At 47.3% G+C, this 21,245-nt stretch overlaps 1 protein-coding gene across 3 annotated transcripts in view; it reads right to left on the minus strand.

The window, feature by feature from the left end:
• Nucleotides 1-21,013, minus strand: part of LOC127009519 (uncharacterized) — a 114,255-nt gene extending 93,242 nt beyond the window's left edge. The window contains exon 1 of one of the 3 annotated variants that reach the window (XM_050882649.1): nt 20,239-21,013. In XM_050882649.1, the coding sequence (XP_050738606.1) occupies nt 20,239-20,279 (41 nt within the window). In that variant the 5' untranslated portion in view covers nt 20,280-21,013. The remainder of the gene's footprint in view (nt 1-20,238) is intronic. The other 2 variants (XM_050882639.1, XM_050882659.1) reach the window with 2 other exon arrangements.
• Nucleotides 21,014-21,245: the final 232 nt, after the last annotated feature.

Here is a 21,245-nt window from a genome sequence, read left to right on the forward strand (position 1 = left end):
TCCTTCCTTCCTCTCCCCACTTATCTCTCTCTCCCTTCCCCCCTTTGTATCTATCCATCTCTGTAGCCATTGTTCTTATTCTCTCTCTCTCTCTTCATATCATCGTGTTATTAAGTTATAAGACTCTTCCCATTCTCTCCTCCCGTAATAAGTCACCTCTTCCCTCTTCCTCCTATTCTTCCCTCTTCCCTCCTCCTCTTCTTCCTTCCTCCTGTCACAAACATTAATTACATTTTCCTCTCTCTTCCCCTACCTTATTAAGCCTCTGATGATTATTCTCTTACCTTCCTTCGCTTTCCTCTTTCCCCTCTTTCCTTCCTCCCTCCTAACCCCTATTACCTTCCTCTCTCTTTCTTCCCATTCAGTTAACGCATCTCCCTTCTCCCTTTCTTCCTCCTTCCCTTCCTTCTCTAACGTTACCTGCTTTTTCTCGTTTCTAATCTTCTCTAACTTCCTCTCCCTTTTCTCCCTTCTTTACCCATCCACTTTTCCCTTCTCTCTTTTCCTCCCTTATCCTTATCTGCTCTCTTTTCTCTAATCCTCTCTAACTTCCTTTCCCCTTTCTCCCTACCTTACCCCATCTTTCTCTCACTCCTCCCTTTCCCTCCCTTCTTTCTTCACTTTTACCCTCATTCCTTCCCTTCCCTATCGTTATCTGCTCTCTTTCTCCTCTAATCCTCTCTAACTTTCTTTCCCCTTTCTCCCTCCCTTAAACCATCTACTTCTTCCATCTCCCTTTCTCTTCCCTCTTTTCTCCTTCTAACCCTTCTCCCCTTCCCTCTCCCTTCCATAACGCTATCTACTCTCTCTTGCCTCTAATCCTTTCTACCTTCCTCTCCCTTTTCTCCCTCCCTCACCTTATCTTCTTCTCCCTCTATCATTTACCTCAAGCGTCATACCCTCTTACTTTCCTACCCTTCCTCTTTCTGCCTTCTTATCTGTTCTCTCGTCCTTATTCCTTTTAAACTTCCTTTCCCCTTTCTCCCTCCATCACCCCATCTATCTCTCCCTCCTCCCTTTCCCTCCCCCTTCACTTCCCTCCCCCCCTCCGGACCTCTTCCGCCAAAGTGCTCCTCCTTCCGGTCAAAGAGTGATGTGGAGGAGGAGCAGGAGGAGGAGAGGGAGGGAGAGAGAGGGAGAGAAAGTGAGAGAGAGGTGGGGAGGGGAAGGATGGGGGTGTGGTAACCTTTCCCACGACCTCCAAAAGGACATGTTGAGGTGACGGGAGGAGGAGGAGGAGGTGCCACTCGAGCCCTTTAATTAATAGGTGAGAGCTTTTGTGGTTGAGTGGCCATTTTTTTTCTTTCTTTTTTGCCTTTGTCGTGAAAGAGAAGGAGGAGTTAACGCGACAATTGGCAGCGTTTGGGGATTACTGACATTGACGTTGTTGGTTTTGTTATTGTTGTTGGCTATCTCTTCTTGTTTTCCCTTCTCTCTCTCTCTCTCTCTCTCTCTCTCTCTCTCTCTCTCTCTCTCTCTCTCTCTCTCTCTCTCTCTCTCTCTCTCTCTCTCTCTCTCTATCGTGAAGACATAAATGATTACAATAGAGAAGAGAACATAAGAAGAAAGACCAAAAACGTAGCACAATAATTACTACTACTACTAATAATAATAATAATAATGTTAATCCCACTAAGCCCTGAAAACAACAACAACAACAACAACAACAGGAAATAGCGTATGTATTCCCTTCTACGCCACACGTTCACACACACAAAGGACGTTCATGCATATGCACACACACACACACACGCACACACGCACATGACATACTTAAAAGACCCAACCCATGCACACACACACACACACACACACACACTAACAAAGCTCTACTTCAGAATGTTCCTTTCCTTCAATTTATCTACTTTTTCAATTCTTTGTTCTCTCTCTCTCTCTCTCTCTCTCTCTCTCTCTATCTGTCTATTCATCTCCATTTATCTACACTTAACTCTTTGTGCGAAATCTTTTTATATCTTTTTCTCAGTTCTTGTTCTTCTGTTTTCTTTAATACATGTTAGCCACTTTCTTTTCTCCCACGGTTTCTCAATTTTATCTCCCCTTCTCTTGCTCCCTCCATTTCCTGCTCCATTTTTTTCTCTCTCTCTCGCTTCTTCCGCCTCATCCTCTTCCCCTTCTCCCTCCCTTGGTCTTGTTTTCGTTCATCTGTATTGAAATTTCTCTCCCCGTTCCCACCATTTTATTTCGAGGGTTCCCTTTCTCTCGCTTGTCCACGGTTTATTGCCCCTTGCTCTTTATTCCCTCCACCTCCCCTGCTGCGCCGACAACAGCAACAACTTCAACACCACCACCACCACCATCATCATTGCCACTACTACTACTACTACTACTACTGGCAATGCTGCTTCTACTGCATACTACTTTTCACCATAACCACAATAACAAAGAATAATTATAGTAATACATGTGCTACTACTATTACTTTTACAATCACTATACTCTCTCAGTGGATTTAAATGGTTATACAAGACGTAATATTTCACTATTTAAGCTACTATTACTACTACTATTATACCACTCGTTCAATGGATTTATATAGTTATGTGGGAGGTGGTATTCATTATTTTAGCTAGACTAGATTCACGTTGTTCTATTTGTTCTATCTCCATATCTGTTACTGTATTGCGTTGTTACTTGAATTAAAATTATGGCCGCTCTCTACACCAAGATCCGTCTCAAAGGCATCACAGCTGTCAATCCTTATACTGGGGCAGGCAGACGTATCTATATTCCCGCGGCGTCTCGGCTTTCTTTAATATGCATCCGCTGTGTCTTGCTCTTTGCCCGGCCTTCAGCACGAGGTCTCCGCTGTCTACATCTCGCTCCAGTTCCTTCACTAGCTTTTAAATCAGTGTTAAGTCTCTCTTCTTTCTTCTCTTCGATATTCCTAATTCGTATTATTCGTGACTTATATTTTATTTGGTAGCTTTTTATGCTTTATCTTTTTTTTTGTTGTAGAATTTGTGTGTTCCTTTGTGTTTGTGTTTGTTTGTGTGTGTGTGTGTGTGTGTGTGTGTGTGTGTGTGTGTGTGTGTGTATAGTAATGGTGGATTATCCAGTCATCCACCAACCCCATCACCATCATTTTTCATCACCACCACAATCATCACTACCTCCTTATACAATCCTCTCTCTCTCTCTCTTCCTCCTTCCTCCTGTTTCTCAGCCAAAGCAGCGTGACTCAACTCGAAATGGGTCGTAAAGAAGAATATTGTGGTAAAGAAAACTGCATGAGAAGAATAAGCAATGTAAATATAATGAAAGAGAAGAGGACAAAGAAGAAGAAGAAGAAGAAAAAGAAGAAGAAGAAGAAGAAGAAGAAGAAGAAGAAGAAGAAGAAGAAGAAAAACAAAGGAGAGAGACGAACAAGAACAAGGAGAAGAAGATTAAGAAAGAGAAAAAGAGAATAGCAACGACAACAACAACAACAACAACAACAACAATGACAACAACATCCCCCCCCAAAAAAAAAATAATAATAAAAAGAATATCATTAGGCGTTAAAAAGAAATACATCCACGTGATAATGATGACAGGTTTACGATGTACGATTTTTCACCACCACAACCACCACCACCACAACCACCACCACCCTGTGTCCTTGTGGCGCATGGCAGCTAAATTATGAGATGTTCCTGGGGTCGGCGCCAAGAAGGTAATCGTGGGAACCTTCCGTCTCATTCACCTCGTCCACAACACTCCTCCACCTGCCTCCACTCCTGCCTCAATATATCCTTTTTCTCCTTCCTTCCTCTCTCTCTCTCTCTCTCTCTCTCTCTCTCTCTCTACCTTGATATTCCTTTCCTTCCTCTCACTTTTTTTCACATTTACTTACACGCCAAAATACATTACGAAACACATAAGTAAGTGGAATAAGTGAGTGGAAGTAATAAGTGAGTGGAGAAATAAATAAATAAATATGTCTCAACGCAGTGCAAATATACGAATAAAAAATAATATCAGGGAAGTGGAACGAGGCATACGAGAAAACGAATATCATATTTGCAACGCAACTGCAATATTAAAAACATATGACATAATTCACTTTTTAAAATTCGCAGCAAAAGAGAAAAAGAAATGAAATGAAATGGAGAAGGATGTATTTTTTTACCCTCACTCAGATGATCCAGTTTCAATTTCTTGTTTATATACTTTCCTTCCATTGCCAATTATTCCTTTTCATCTTTTTTTTTTAATCATCAGTTCCTCTAATCATCCATTTGATCTCTCTCTTCTATCCTCCTCTTGCACGTCCTTCCTTCTTTCGTTTCAGTATCTGGTTTATATAATATTTTCCTTCTCTTGTTAATTATTTCCCTTTCATCTCTTTTTTTATTTCAATCATCAGTTCCTCTCATCATCCATCCACTTTGTCTCTCGCTTCTCTCCTCCTCTCGCTCATTCTTCCTTCTTTCGTTTCCATTTCTGGTCTTTATTTTCCTTCCCTGGTCAGTTATTCCTGTTTTATCTCTTTTTTCTTTTTTCAATCATCAGTTCCTCCCATCATCCATCCACTTTCTCTCTCGCATCTTTCCTCCTCTCGCTCATCCTTCCTTCTTTCATGTCAGTTTCCCTTTGATCATCTCGCGCTGCTTGCCTTTCCTCTGCCTCGCCTCCGCCTCCTCCCTGCTCTCCTTTCATTTTGCCTCCCGATCGTGTATCCATTTCAAGGCTCCCCTCTCCTCGTCTCTCTACAAACACCTCCCCTTCCTATACACACACACTCTCTCTCTCTCTCTCTCTCTCTCAACCTTTTTTTCCAATTTTACTCAAAATCTCAACGGATCAGCAAATTAGCCTTGATGATGTGCCTTTCTTTTTTCCTTTTTCTTCTCTCTCTCTCTCTCTCTCTCTCTCTCTCTCTCTCTCTCTCTCTCTCTCTCTCTCTCTCTCTCTCTCTCTCTCTCTCTCTCTCTCACCACCTATTTATTTATCTATCTATCTATCTGTCTATCTATCCGTCTATCTACCCTTCTTTGCTCCCTAACGCTCTGGTAATCGTGTGGGAAAATCTGACAACCGGGCGGCCATGTTCCACTAATATTTTCTTGGCGTTATATCCTGTAAAGTTCAAGAGACTCATTATGACGGCCATCTCACGCGCGGCCTATACCAAACACCGCTTGGATTACTGTATTATTATTTTTACCTCTTTTTCTACGCCTCGCCTCTGTGGTCACGGCGTTCAGGAAGGCGCTCAAAACAGGACTCGTCGGCCTCGCGTGAGAAGCGGTGGAGAGAGAGAGGGAGAGAGGGAGAGGGGGAGACAGAGAGGGAGACAAGGAGGGTTAGAGAAAGGTGAAGGAAAAAATGTATTTGAGACCACTTTCAATCAGTGAGACGTGACAGTATTTGAAGTGGACGAGAGGTAAGATGGTGAGATGGGTTATGCACTCACTCACACTCACACTCACACACACACTCACTCACACACACACACACACACACACTCACACACACACACACACACACACACACACACACACACATGAAGGTGGACGGGATGGACACTGGCTGGTTTGGGTGGTATAAAGTAACGGGACAAAAAGATGGAAGGATGGATTAGCTAACTGAGAAAGGTAAGGAGGTAGAGAGAATTTCAATTAACGGAATATACAGGTAGGCAGCGTACAGTTAGGTTGGTCGTGGGTTATAACATGGTAGGAAGGTAACTAAAGGAAGAAGTGTAACGCTAAAGGAGTCAGTCATGCGTAAAGTTTACCTGAGTCACACCTGTCTGCACCTGCTTCTGACCAATTAAAAACAGGTTGACGCTGCTCCGTGCACCTGGCGATCTGCAAATCCTGCTTCCTTTATCACACACACACACACACACACACACACACACACACACACACACACACACACACACACCTGCCCCGGCGCTCTCTCACACACACACGCACACATACCCCCACCCCACCCCACCCCCACATGTCCATCCCTTTAAATCGACACTCCCAGTTTTTCTTCAGCCATACACAGTCACTTAAGATAATGAGTACCTTACCTTGTCACTGAGCATGTTACAATTCCTCTTTATATTAATTTTAACTTTCTTTTATTTAATTTTATCCTTTTAGAAGCACCCGACTACCCCGTGGGAGATTCTTGTCTATTACTACTATAACTACTCACCTGTCCTCCCTCTCCCCCCACCCCCCTTCTCTCACCTGTCCAGCCTCCCCCTCTCCTCCTCCTCTCCCTCTTCCACCTCCCTTCTTCCCATGAGAGGACTGCCCGCGGCCTGGCCACTTCCTCTCTCACGCCCTTCACTATTTCCACTACCACCTCCTCCTCCTCCTCCTCCTCCTTCTCCTCCTCCTCCTCCTCCTGCTCCTCCTTGTCCTTACCCTCTTTACCACATCCTTGTTCACCTTATTTTCGGTCGGCCAACCTCAGAGTGTGTGTGTGTGTGTGTGTGTGTGTGTGTGTGTGTGTGTGTGTGTGTGTGTGTGTGTGCGATCGTCTTTTACTGTGAGTTTATCCGACTTCTGAGTGTCTGTCTGTCTGTGTGTGTCTGTTTCGTCTCGTCTCGTCCCCGTCTCGTCTCGTCTCGTCTCGTCTCGTCTCGTCTCTCTCTCTCTCTCTCTCTCTCTCTCTCTCTCTCTCTCTCTCTCTCACCGAAATCCAGTTCTGCCAGTTCCCAGACGCACAAAAAAACTTGACCTGAAGAAACAAAGACAGGCAAAAATCGACGACTAAAAGGAACAGAATGAAATAACAAAGTCGCGAGAAAACACACACACACACACACACACACACACACACACACACACACACACACACACACACACAATGACAATGACAAGCAAAACAACAAGAAGGCAACACGTAAACACAATGAGAGAGGAAGTAAAAATTAGGAAGAGGACGCCTGGAGGGAAGGAAGCAGAGAAAGGGAGAGAGAGAGAGGGAGAGAGAGATAAAAACGAGCAGGTAATGGGAAGGCGGCGTCATGTACACATCTAACCAGCAATTACAGGTGGGATGGGTACGCGGAGGAGGGACGACACGTGAAGGGGGGGCGGGAGGAACGGGAGGGAGCAAGGAGGGAGGGAAGGAGGAACAGTGGTAAGCAGGGACGGGAGGAGCGGGAAGGAGCAAGGAGGGAGGGAAGGAGGAACAGTGGTAAGCAGGGACGGGAGGAGCGGGAAGGAGCAAGGAGGGAGGGATTAGCAGTGGTAAGCAGGGACGGGAGGAGTGGGAAGGAGCAGGGAGGGAGGGAAGGAGGAACAGTGGTAAGCAGGGACGGGAGGAGTGGGAAGGAGCAAGGAGGGAGGGATTAGCAGTGGTAAGCAGGGAGGGAGGGAGGAGGTGGGGTGAGGGAGGTGATGCACGGTGAGGCGTGGAACGGAGATGTTTGTGTTGTAATTAAAGTTTTCTATTGACTTTTACCGCTGATTTAATTACTTTAACTGTATCCGGATCCCTCTGAGACAAAAAAAGAAATGTAAGCGTTTCAGTTTTTCGATGACTGTGCTGCCAGAGTAATTTTGTCTACCTTTTCTTTGGCCTTTGAGGTGGTTGTTTTACTGTAAAGAAAGTTACGCCAATGCATTAATCTTTCTCCTACTGCTAACGCTACTGCCGCTGCTACTTTTTTTCTACTACCTACTGCTGTCACTGCTTATATTACTCCTGTTACTACCACTTCTACAACTACTACTACTACTACTACCACTACTACTACTATTAATATTACTACTTCTACTACTACTACTACTACTACTACTACTACTACTACTACTACTACAACTACTACTACTACTTTATTTAATTTACGGAGCAACAACTAACAAGTACAAACCCAAGGAAAAAAAAAAAAAAGAAATCCTGACAAAAAGTACTTAACAGCAGCAAAGGACGCAATGCATTCTAACCCCAACCAAGGAACAGTCCCGCGAAGGAGGACGAGCCAGTACGTAACCGCGCGGCGTGACCCGAGGCCCGACAGCCGTGCCCGCGGGGAGCAATTAGTGCCGAGTAACGCGATCCCTCGGGTGCCGTGAATGTGTTACGTAACGACTGCCGCGCACGTCACCGCCACCACCACCACCACCGCCGCCACGATGACCACTACAACCACCACCACCACCACCAAAATGACCATCACTACTTCTCTCTACCGCTACTATTGATGATGATGATGATGATGATATTACTACTACTACTACAACAACAACAACAACAACTACTACTATTCCTCCTCCTCCTCCTCCTCCTCCTCCTCCTCTTCCTCCTTCTCCTCCCCACCCTTCCTCCTCTTCCTTCTGATACTTACAAAATTTAATACCATGAGAACTATTATAATAAGAGAGAGAGAGAGAGAGAGAGAGAGAGAGAGAGAGAGAGAGAGAGAGAGAGAGAGAGAGAGAGAGAGAGAGAGAGAGAGAGAGAGAGAGAGAGAGAGAGAGAGAGGGGGGGGGGGGTGGCGAGCTACACTGTGACTCACGCCCCAAATACTGTCATGGGTTGGTGGGTGGGCGGCAGGCTGTGGGTGGGGTGGGCGGGACTGTGGCTAACACGGACATGATTTTCTTGAGGCATTACTCCGCTCTCTAGTAGCCCATACACCCACACCCACACACACACACACACACACACCTCCTCAAGCTGCCTACTGTAATTACCACATCAAATATAAATAAATGACAAAAAAAAAATGCATGTCAGAGAACTACACACGTCTATAAAGCACTCCTAAATATTCTCAATGTAAATAAAAAGGGGAAATATGAGGAAGGTGATAAACGTGTGTGTGTGAATGGAATGTGTAAATGACGGGAGTTGGGATTTTATCAAGGTAAAGATTGACGGATATTGGCTGGCGCGGGGCAGTGAAGGTGAGAGGTAATTTGTTGTTGTTTCATTAATCAACACGCAAACTATGAATGAAAAACGAGTGAGGGCTATTGGCTGGGGCGTGGCAGTGAAAGGTGAGAGGTAAAGTGTTTTTATTGTTTCATTCATCAACGTGCAAACTATGAATGAAAAACGAGTGAGGGCTATTGGCTGGCACGTGGTAGTGAAAGGGAAGAGGTAATTTGTTGTTTCATTCATCAACACGCAAACTATGAATGAAAAACGAGTGATGGCGAGTGGCGGTGAAAGGTAAAGTGTTGTTGCTGTTGTTCCATTCACACTCACAAACTATGAATGAATGAGAAGCCACGTGCGAGGAAAAATAAATAGTAGTAAATAAAGAGGCAAAATACAGACATACATCACTAGTAGGAAAAAGTTAAAGCTCAAAAAAAGAAAAATCGAGTAAAAGAAATCATCTCCCTCCAAAAATAGAAAAAAAACTAAAAATTGACGCAACATACAGAAATACATCACTAGTTGGAAAAAGATAAAGCTCAGAATAAGCAAAGTGAGAGAAAAAAAGTATTAGAAGTCTACAGCTAAAACAAATATTGAAAGTACACACGTCAACATTATAATAAAAAAATAAAAAAATGACAAAAACTACACGAGCAACACAAGACCGGACGAGACCAGACATGACGAGACAACTACGAGATAAAAGAGATAAATCAAAGAGAGAAAGAGAGAGAAAAAAAAGGCAGCACAGGTTCATCTTATTTGCCGAAGACTTGAAGGGTAAGTGTGTGTGTGTGTGTGTGTGTGTGTGTGTGTGTGTGTGTGTGTGTGTGTGTGTGTGTGTGTGTGTGTGTGTGGAGAGAGATAGCGTCCCCTCTCCCCTTCCTCCTCCTCTCCTCATTCTCTCTCTCATTCTCCCTCCTTTCTTTACGCCCACCCCTCTCCCCTCCCTCCCAGCCTCTACCTGACGTCCCAAGGCGCACCTGTTGCTTTTACCGCCCCCTCCCCCCTCCCGTCTCCCCCCTCCCGCCTCCCCTCACCCCCCGCGGCCGCCACCACACAGCCTCTCCACCTTCCTCGTAACTCGTTCCTGTGTAATTTCGATGATTTATGACCCATTTGCATACGTGTGTTAGTTTATATGAAGGGCGCCTATAACTGTGTGTCACGGAGGCGGCGTGTGGGAGGAAGCGAAGGAAGGCGAGGCAGAGCAGGAACCGGAGGAGGAGGAGGAGGAGGAGGATGGAGATGTGTTATAGGGTCTTCAGGATGTGGAAGCGGAGAAGTGATGGAGGGAAGAGAAGATTGATGAGGAAGAGGAAGAAAGCGAGGAAGAGGAGGAAGCTAATGAAGGGGAAGAGGAGGAGGATGAAGATGGTTATAGGATTTTGAGGATGTGGAAGCGGAGAAGTGATGGAGGGAAGAGGAGATTGATGAAGGGGAAGAGATGGAACAAGGGAGTAAAGTGGTTTTGGACTTCGTAGGTGATTTGTAAAGCGACAATAGAGGAACTAGAGAAGCATGACCAACGAGTGATAAGGAACCATAGTGATAAGGTAGAAAAGCAAAGGAAGAAAGGGAGAAAATATAATGACAAGGAAGAAATCTACAAATAAGAAATATGGGAGAGATGGATAGTAGCCCTGTTGGATTGTTGAAGAAAGAAGAGAGTTAAGATCGGAGCGTTAAAGAGAGGTTGACGCGTGTCTTGCAAGGAAATAACAGAGAGAAACAACATAAAAAAGAAATATGGGAGAGATGGATGGCAGTATTGGAGGACTGTTAAAGAGAAAAGAGAGAGGAATGATCAGAGTGTGGAAGAGTGGGTGCTGCGGCTTGTAAGGAAATAACAGAGAGAAAGAGAAAAAAAAGTAGTTACCGGGTGGGCAGGTGTGTGAGTGACCATAAGTGTGTGTGGGTGGCTGGGTGAATGTGTGTGTGTGGGTGAGTGGAGGTTAGTGATGACAAGTCCCAGCGACAGCGAACAGGAAGACAAACACGAGGCGGATGAATATACAAGTTTAGAGGGCTTTACACACGAGCCTTGTGGGTAGAGCGGCCAACAACCTGTCTGCCCCATTCACGCGGAGGCGCCCCCCCCACCACCACACACACACACAGAGTCCCGTGCAACCTTACTCAGGAGCCTCATCGATCGTGTAGCTCATCAAAGGTTCGGCCTCATGGAGCTACACTAATGTATTCTAATTCCATGCTCAATGTGTGTGTGTGTGTGTGTGTGTGTGTGTGTGTGTGTGTGTGTGTTAAATAGGGATTCTTTACACCACACCATTCCAAAAACACACTATGATATACCTTCAGAAAGAGAAAACCGGATATGATCAATGACGTGAGGCAGGCGTTTAAGCTTAATGGTACACGTGTCAGCGCTCCAAAAACGGAACGCTGTAACGAGTAGCGGCCCTGAAATAATGTAACACTCTCCAAAAGTGCAGCAATGAAGGTCACGAACATAAAAATACAGTTGTTACGGTTGAAATCTGGACAGAATGGCTGCACTGATGTGGCCGGATTAAGACGCGACACACGGACACCACAGACACACCACCCGCCGCACGTCCGACACAACATACGTCATCATTACACACACGACACTGTCACAACACACGGACGACGGAAAAAGCACGACCTCCACAAGCAATGTTGATATAACGTCCGGACATTTTCTTTTCCTTTATTATTTCTTGCAGTGTAATTTTTCAAGCCCGGCACAGAAACCAGCCCTGTGCTCATTCTTAAATACATGTTACGGTTTTAGTGTTATGTTGTGTAAGTCTTAATGTGCGTGTGTGTGTCTGTGTGTGTGTGTGTGTGTGTGTGCGCTCGCGTGTGTGTGGTAAGCCAGAAATCTCTGTGTTACGGTTTTAATTTGTGGGTTATGTAAGGTTTGATGTGTGTGTGTGTGTGTGTGTGTGTGTGTGTGTGTGTGTGTGTGTGTGTGTGTGTGTGTGTGTGTATACTCCCCCCCTCCCTCCCCCCAGGTCAGGTATGCACAGGTTTCGTAATCCAAACTAAGGTATAAGACAGTGAGGGCCGGGAGAGGTAGCTACAGGGGAGCGCTGGGCCGCGGCAGTCAGTCAGTCTTAAGGGAGTCCTTCAGCGTGACCTGTGTACGCCACCGTGACCCCCAAGCCGCAGGGCGTACACACACACACACACACACACACACACACACACACACACACACACACACACACACGGATCAAGAGGACCTAGAGAATGAGGAATGGCATGAGGAAGGAAGCGGGCAAGGTTAATATTGGGAAACTGACGTGGAATCTTTTTTTTTATTCACATGCCGGTAATGCAAGTGTGGATGAAGGAAGAGAGAGTTTTGCATTCTTTTTTACTCTCTCTCTCTCTCTCTCTCTCTCTCTCTCTCTCTCTCTCTCTCTCTCTCTCTCTCTCTCTCTCTCTCTCTGATCCTCACCCTATACCTGTAAATTATCATCCAAAGTTAATCAATTTCCCTCTAGGTGTGTTTTCCCCTGATTCCCATACAATATTGGTTTCTACGAACGTTTGATTCGTTTTAACATACATTTTTGCGCATGCACCATCCACTCTAGTCCCCCATATATTCTACATACGTTCATTCCTTTTTCAATATGGGTTCCTCTTTTCAGTACGGTTTTACGTAGTTGTTTTCGATTAATCATCTGCTATGATATTTCTGCTTTCCTCTAAAATTATCTTCCCTTCCAGTCCCTTCGTCATCACCTCTACTCCCTTCTCTTTTCTTTCCTTAGTTCCCTGTCTATTTTTCCATTAAACTTTCCTTTCTTTTTCTTTCTTTCACCTTTCCTTCACTACGTTTTCTTCATTCCTTCTCTTTTTTTATGCATCCTTCTTCGTTCTGTACCTGCTCTTCCCTTCCCGTCCCTCGCACTCATTTCTTTCCTTCGTTTTCTTTATATATCTCCTTCCTTCTTTCCTTTCTTTTTCGCTCTTTTTCCCTCCCTCTCCTCCATTCCTTCTCTTTATTTTACATCCCTTTCGTTAATTCCCTGCTCTTCCCTTCCTTCCTTCCCTTCCCCTCTCCCCTCCCCTTCCTCGCCCTCCTCTCCTCGCCCCGACTCGTCTGCTGCCGCCGGGCCATAGAGGACCGTCTGAAAATTGAGTAATTATCTTCTTCTAGAGGAAGGCCTGGGAAGTAGTAGTAGTAGTAGTAGTAGTAGGAGGAGGAGGAGGAGGAGGAGGAGGAGGAGAAGGAGAAAAAGGAGGAAGAGGAAGAAGAAAAAACGAAGAAGAGAAGCTGGAGGAAGAGGAAGGAAGCAATAACAGAATGAACGAGGGAGGAAAAACATAGGGAAGCGAGGAAGGAAGACTATAAGAGAAGGAAGAGAATGAGAAGGAGGACGTGGAGGAGGAAGAGGGAGAGGAGGAAGGATATCCGGGGTTTGTTATAAGGTAGAAAGTGTTTTTTACAAGTGTGACAACGGGGAAGAGGTCAGACGTGTGTGTGTGGGGGGAGGGGGGGAGTATGATGACGAGGAGAGTGGGGGAGGGAGTGGAGATGTAAAATGAGGAGGAGGAATGAAGTAGAGGGAGGGAAGGAAAGGAGAAGGGAAAGAAAAGGAAAGGAGAAAGGAAAAAAAGGAAGAAAGGAAGGAAAAAGAAGGAAGAAAGGAAAGGAAAGGAAAGGAAAGAAGGAAGAGAGACGGAAGGAAAAAGAAGGAAGAAAGGAATGGAAAGGAAAAAAGGAAGGAAGGAAAAAGAAGGAAGGAAAAAGTAGAAGGGAAAGAAAAGGAAAGGAAAGGAAAGGTGAATAATAAGAAGGAAAGGATGAAGATGGTGATGGTGTTAGTGGTGATGGCGAAAAGAAAGATAAATACAATAAATAAAAGAAAGAAGGAAGGAAAAATAGCGAGGAGACAATGATGGTGGTGGTGGTGGTGTTAGTGGTGGTGATGGTGGTGTTAGTGGAGGTGATGGTGGTGTTAGTGGAGGTGATGGTGGTGTTAGTGGAGGTGATGGTGGTGTTAGTGGTGGTGATGGTGGTGTTAGTGGTGGTGATGGTGGTGGAATTGAGTTGCTCGATGACGGTGACCTGAGTACCTTCCCAACCTCATTAATCAACAGGTGGGGTCTTTTGACACTGGCATCGTGGGAGGGGTCAGCGTGGCGCGACCTCCCCACCCCCTTTATAACACTCCTGCCTTCTCTGTATCCTCCCCCTACTCCCCTCTCCCTTCCACTCATAAACTCTCCTTCATTAACATTCTCCCCTTCCCCCTCCCTTCACATTCCCTTCTTCCTTAATCTTCTCCCCTCTTTCTCCCCTTTCCCCTTCCTTCATATACTCTTCTTCCTCATCCTTCTCCCCCCTTTCTCATCTTCCCCCTTCCTTCATATACTCTTCTTTCTGATCTTTCTCCCCTTCCTCTCTCCTCATATACTCTCTTTCCTCAACCTTCTCCCTCTTTCACCCTTTCCCCTCCCTTCACATACCCTTCTTCCGCAACCTTCTCCCCTTTTCCTCTACTTTCCTCTCACCTCTGACAACCATCTCCCCTTTCCCTCACTTCACATACCCTTCTTCCGCAACCTTCTCCCCATTTCCCCTCTTTCCCTCTCATCTCTGCCAACCTTCTCCCCTTCCTCCTCCACCCCCTATGCCCGCCACGTCACCCCTCACCCCGGCACAAGACAAATGTTCGCCCTCACGCCGGCTGTTGCTTTTGTTGTCTTATGGAATTTGACAGCTTCCTCGACATCAATCACACAGACACGCGAACACGTACACTCACGCACACAGACAGACAGACAGACACAGACAAAATTAACTCTCTCTCTCTCTCTCTCTCTCTCTCTCTCTCTCTCTCTCTCTCTCTCTCTCTCTCTCTCTCTCTCTCTCTCTCTCTCTCTCTCTCTCTCTCCACAGGAACGCCCCCGTGAGAGAAACTATTACATTTCCTCGTTGCTACAGTGCCATTACCTCTTTTTTCCTTCCTTCCTTCCTTCCTCCTTCCCTCCCTCCCTCGGCGTCGTTTCCAAGAGGCGCTGCCATTGTTTTCCGCCCAATGTCGAGGAAAACACGAAGGGCACTTACACTTTGCGCTCACACCATTAGTTTCTTCCACAACAGAGGCCAGCGATGAGACAACCCCGCCACCGCCACTATCACCACCATCAACACACACACACACACACACACACACAAGGCTGCAAAAAAGGGCCATGGTGTGTGTGTGTGTGTGTGTGTGTGTGTGTGTGTGTGTGTGTGTGTGTGTGTTTGCAGCGCGCACACACACGCCCCCTCCCATACACTCTTCCTATACACTCCTACCCATTTTTCTGAACCGCTCCCTTCTCCTTTTACCTCGTGTTGCCTCATCCTAACAGCCTTGCATCACGAGCGGGAGGGAGGGAAGGATCCCATTCTCCTCATTCACAGGCTCCGGGGCGGTGCGGGCGGCGGGGGAAGGTCGCCCAGCGGAACCCATTGTTCAGCTGCCCCCGCCGTCAGGTTGTGTTCCCACCTCCTTCGACATTTACAGCGTGCTCGTGGTTGCCTAAAGAACCCATCACGCCCTTAACGCTCCACGCTGCTCAGGAAAGGTCCACGTGGGGTGCGACGATCAGGTGAGGTCAAGGATTCTCAGGCTTTGTTACCCCCCGCAGCGATGGCCATCCGGCGCCGAGCCCTGACAACATTACTGATGGAGGCAAGTGAAGAATATCCGCCTTGATGGTTGCACTGGAGCGGGTCACCCTCTGATCCACTCACACATTACTCATGCATCATCATGCCGTCCCACTTAGTCTCTGGAGCTTAGGTAAAGAGAGCGGATGCGGAACACGCTCGAGCAGGTCACGAGCATCGTGGGAGAGCATCAGGAGAGGGCTGAGATTTGTGGGGGGCATCCTGCGTGGCAAGAGACACGCACGACGGCAGGCGACGTGGAGGCGGGGGACGGGGGCGGGGGCGGAAGAGGCCACACTGCGGGCTGGAGATGAATATATTCTGTAGCATGAATAATACTCTTCTCTAACATATAATTCCGCCGACCCCGCAAGCCAAGAGGGGCCGACCAAAATTATAGTTCTGGCTCACTGCTCCATATATCTCTGCAGTACTCCCGGACGCCTCGCCTCCCCGCCCCCCGGGTGACAGCCGCGCTAGTTAACGCTGCCTTGCCTCGGCACCGGCTCGGCAATAAGCTGCCGGCGTGCCATAAACTCCCGTGTGAAAACCTACGTTCTGGAGGCGGCAAGCTGTCAGCCCTTCTTACCCGGGAACAAGCACGTTACATAAAGAACGACGAGGGGCATAATACACAGGCACTAAACATATCCATTCCCAGCAAAATATGTTAACAAGGATGAGTTTACATATTTCTGGATGAATATACGAGATTAAGCTCGCTCAGTAGCCCTGCATTCTGCCTCGCCCTCCCCCTGCATCTGGCTGAGGCGAGCAGGTCCCTCCACACACCGGGGGCATCACCAAGGCCACGGGACGGCATGTGTTCCCCTCGGACAGCTTTAACTCTTCAGGACCAGCGAAAATCTTCAAGATTTTTCGTCTTTCTGTCTCACGCCGCGGCCCCTTCAGCACACCTGGTCACCCAGCGTCACCAGGCCCGGGGAAGCGGTAAACAACATGTAGGTTTGGCGTCCGCGCGACGCTCTTCATCTGAGACTAACGAGGATACAATAGCACGTTGGTCTGAGCGTGACCACGGCACCAGCTGCGCTGCAGGCGGGCGGAGGCTGCGAGCTGCCCCGCCCAGCACCTGGCCACGGTCTTGCCACAATGATGTCTCTTAGTGGGATTGAAGGTGCCTTCCACCGCAGGAGGAGAAGACTATAATACATCACCTGCACCGCACGCCGCAGTCTACAGATTCGACTTTGGAGGTGTGCGTGCCACAAGTACCAAATATAGTTCGTCAACCTCTGTCATGCAGGAACGTTATGAACGGAGGGAAAGGCGTAAGGCAAAACGTCGAACTTACAACGTGGAAACATGGAAACATCTCTATCGCCTCTTAGCAAATGTTTCACCACTGTATTATTCCACTCTGATTCGAGTCCCAGCGTGAGTGAGTATCAGAAAGTATACACATAAAACAAGACGAATGAAACCACAAGGCGCGGGGACGTGGCAAATATTGCGATGATTCGAGGGAGTAGGGAATATCGCAATGATTCAGGAGGAATAACCAATGCTGCAGTGATTCAGCTCTGCGAGGAACACCTTTGCTTCGATTAACCCCAGGAAGCGAGGTGTTGGTGCCACGACTCGCGGCCCACGACCAACGGAAGCAGCGGAGCGCGGGGCGACCTCTGCAGCTCCACACCATGGTTCGTGCCCCCTGGTCGTGGCCGCCGGACCCTCGCGGCGCCTAACACAGGAAGGGGCTCCAGCAAAGAGGGTTCCCACGGCTTCCCCTGCGCGACCTTCCCGCCCCCACGTGGCCGGGGTCAGCCCTCCCTGGGTCAGGTCACCCACGCCTGATCGCCGACCCCTCACAATGGACACATTTTTCAAGTTTTCGAGTTTTCGCCAGAACGCCTCGACGCACTCGGCCGCGCCTCGCTGTAACACGCCGCGACAGAATAAACAGGAATATTTTTACTTTTTGTACTCTCTCTCTCTCTCTCTCTCTCTCTCTCTCTCTCTCTCTCTCTCTCTCTCTCTCTCTCTCTCTCTCTCTCTTACACACACACACACACACACACAACGATACAACAGGCGATGACAGACCATTATCCTAACATGCCAAATATGAACTAAAGAAAGACAGACAGACAGACAGAACGAAAGAAAGAAAAAAAAAGAAAGAAGACGAGGAGAGAGAGAGAAAAAAAAACGACACTCCACCAACAATATCATCATCACCACACTTCTCTGAACATCACACGCATACACTTTTCCTCCTCCTTCTTCTCCACCTCCATCACCACCACCACCACCACCTCCTCCTCCAGCAGTTTGACGGATGGCAGGAGGAGGAGGAGGCGGCGACGTGGACTGGGCAAGGTCAAACGCGCAGGTGTGTCCGTGCGTGTCTCGCCCCTCTCTGTGTTTGGCGCGGCGGAGGTCGAGGTGGTATGGAGATCAGGTGAGTCTGGTTGAGTGTGGAGGAGGAGGAGGGCGACGAGGAGGGAAGTAGAGATGGATGATAATGGTGGATGTAGATGATGATGATGGTGGTGGTGGTGAAGGATTGGTGCATGAGGAAGACTAAGATGTTGAAAAAATAAGAAATGCAAAAGAAAAACAAGAGGAAGAATATGGAAAAGTAAAGGTAGAAGAAGACACCCTCATGTTCTCCATATAAAGGACGTAAAAGATTAAAATAAGAAATGCAAAAGAAATAGAAAAACAAGAATATGAAACGGAAGATAAACGAGAGGCAGAATATCAAGAAGCAGAGGAAGAAGACACCCGCACATTCTCCATATAAAGAATGCAAAAGGAACGAAAAAGGAAATGCAAAAGAGAGAGAAGAAAACAAGAACAAGAAGTAGAAGAAGAAAGCACCCTCATCTTCTCCATGTATATAAATCTACACAAGGAAGACACCCATCGTTAGAGAAGAAAGAAAATAGGGATAAGTGATAGGCGGTGACTGGCTAAACACGTCTGATAAGAAGAAAAAAAAGAGGACGGAAAGGGATTGACGGGAAGGAAGGGGAGAAAGAGGGGAGAGGGTTGAGGAAAGAGAGTATATAAGGGGAGAGGAAGGGGAGAAAGAGGGTAGAAGGATGAGGAAGAAGGGTATGTAAAGGTAGGGGAAAGGGAGAAAGAAAAAGGAATAAGAGGACAAAACTAAACAGCGGAAAAAGGAAAAAAAGTACATCACAGAAAGGGTTAAAGGAAGACAGTACAGGTAAACACAGGTAAGCTCACGTAAGGAAGGATGTAATTAAAACGGCGTAAATTGCTAATGACGGGGTGAGGGTGGATATTAAGGACAGACAATTAAAATAAACACGAAATTATCTAAAATTACTGAGACGCGGGAAGGTGAGGGAGGCGATGTTTACAGGGAAGAAGGGAGCGATGAAGGCTTGTTTACATACGGGAGGAGGAGGAGGAGGTATGTTTGTCGGTATGAGGGAAGAGATGAGCGTTGTGGGAGGGAAAACAAGGCCCCTGGGAACGTAAAACAAACACCGTCCATACTTACATACATAACACCGCCGAGGGAGGGAAAGAGCGACCCCCCTTTATCCCCCTCCCTCCCCCCGTGGCTCACTTCTGACTCTCCCACCCAAGTCTCCTGCTGACGACAATGATGGAAAGGAGAAAGATAAACGCAACAACAACAATGACAACAACCACAACAAAAGTATCATCATCAACAACACCAACAGAAGCAACAACAACCTTCACCACCACCACCACCACAAGAGCAGCAATAACAACAAGAATAATATTAAGACAAAATGAAGAACAACAGCAACAGAAGAGCTGCACCAAAAAAAAAAAGTCATCAGTATTCAAAAGATTAAATCAAAATTGTACACTACACGCTTTACTTACATCCGCAAACGAATAATGTGCATGCAACTTAACCCCCTTGTCAAAAAAATAAAAAAACGCGTATCTCGTAAACGTAAAAATATAATCGCACACCAAGACACAAACGCGGCATTTAATACGAAGAACAATCACAATCTTTACAAGGAACAATTGCCCCGCCGCCTTCTCTCTTCTTCTTTCTTTTCCTCTTTAACCTCTCCTCCTCCTCCTCCTCGTCTTAAGATTTTTTCGTAAGCTGCCGAAGAACAAGACTAACAATGGCAACAATGGACGTGGGAACAAGACTAATGATATACCTTTACCATCGCCGCCATTACCGCAATCCCTTCCATCACTACAAACATTAACCACTCAGGCAGCAACGCAAAAAAAAAAAAAATAGTGGTGAGGGGCAAGAACGGTGGAGGTGATGGAGGTAGTTTGGTGGGGGAGGGGAGTCCTTGTCTTGTAACTTTAGCCTGTGGATGATAAATGTCTTAGTTTATTTTCTTGTTTTTCGTTCACCCTCCCCGGCTATTTACCATCACTTTTCGCTATTTGTTGAGCTCCAGGTTCACCCTCCAGCACGATATTGAAGAAGCGAAGTAAATCAAAGTAATGGTGTGTGTGTGTGTGTGTGTGTGTGTGTGTGTGTGTGTGTGTGTGTGTGTGTGTGTGTGTGTGTGTGTGTGTGTGTGTGTGTGCACGCCTGCTTGTGTGTATCCTTGTCATATGGAGTAAGTTCTTTGTGTATGGGTGCGTGCGTGCGTACGTGTGCGTGGGGGCATGCAGCTGCTTCATGTATTCCTGCCACGCGTCAGTCAGTAAGGTCCTGCCCTGGAAGTGGCGTGCATCACAATCACACTACTGAGGCGCCGCCCGCCTCATTTACTCACTTGTTGTGTGGCAGGGGCGTGGCGGAGTCCAGGACCGGCATCCAGCAGGGTTTGAGCTGCTTCACAGGCACACGCCCTGAAGCACCCACGCATCCACGCCCGCTCCTCGGGGCGTCTGCTGCACCTTCGGTCTCGTCACATGCTTCCCTTGCGAAGTCACTATGAGGAAGATGTCTCGAGTCCTCGAGTCCACAAGTTAGGGTTCCTCGGGACAGACGCACACAGGGAAGTTTCGCAATGCAGGTCTCGGTGAGGTGTCACGAGGTGTCTGTGCACCCTCAGGAGTAGTCTGTGGGCGGGGCATGCACAGGTACACACTGACAGGTATTAGCACACTCCAGCGGGCACAGGAGGGTCCGCAAGGCGTGGCGCCAACCGGTACAACTATCAGGAGGAGAGAGCCCACGCACGGCGAGTCAGGGCGATGACAACAACACAATGGGCTAATCTTCGGGGTCACTAGTTTGTTTTTTGATAAATTTTGGTCCACTGAGACAGCGGGTCTTTGTAACACCTAAACACACACAAACACTGTCTGTCTCCCTCACACGGCAGGGATTCAAGTGGCAAGGGACCCCCTTGTGGGTGGCGGGGATGCGGTGCTGCCTGGTGGGACGGTTCACGTGGGGCCGCGGCTCTGCGCACACTGACACGACGCTCCTCGCTCCTGCGCGTCTCGCTGGAAACTGAGCAGTGAGCAGTGAGCAGCGCAAGCCGAGTCCTGACTCCTGAGGAGGGTTGCCCACGCACACTACACTGGACCCGCGGAGGGGGAGGAAGGTGACGGAGGAGAAAAATAAAGGGAATGGATAATTAGGATGAGGAAGAAGAGGATCGACGACTAAGTTGTCCCCAAAGCGCCACTGCTACTCCTATTTGTTCAGGGCAAGGCGGCGTGAGGAACACAAACAACACGGAACACCTGATGGCATTCCGTATTCCGGTGACTTGACGGAAGAGCGGAAGTTCCTGAGGGCTGAGGAGTAGGCAGGAGGAGGAGGTGGTGG

Source organism: Eriocheir sinensis, chromosome 4 (genome assembly GCF_024679095.1).
Source record: "Eriocheir sinensis breed Jianghai 21 chromosome 4, ASM2467909v1, whole genome shotgun sequence".
Lineage (NCBI taxonomy): Eukaryota > Metazoa > Arthropoda > Malacostraca > Decapoda > Varunidae > Eriocheir > Eriocheir sinensis.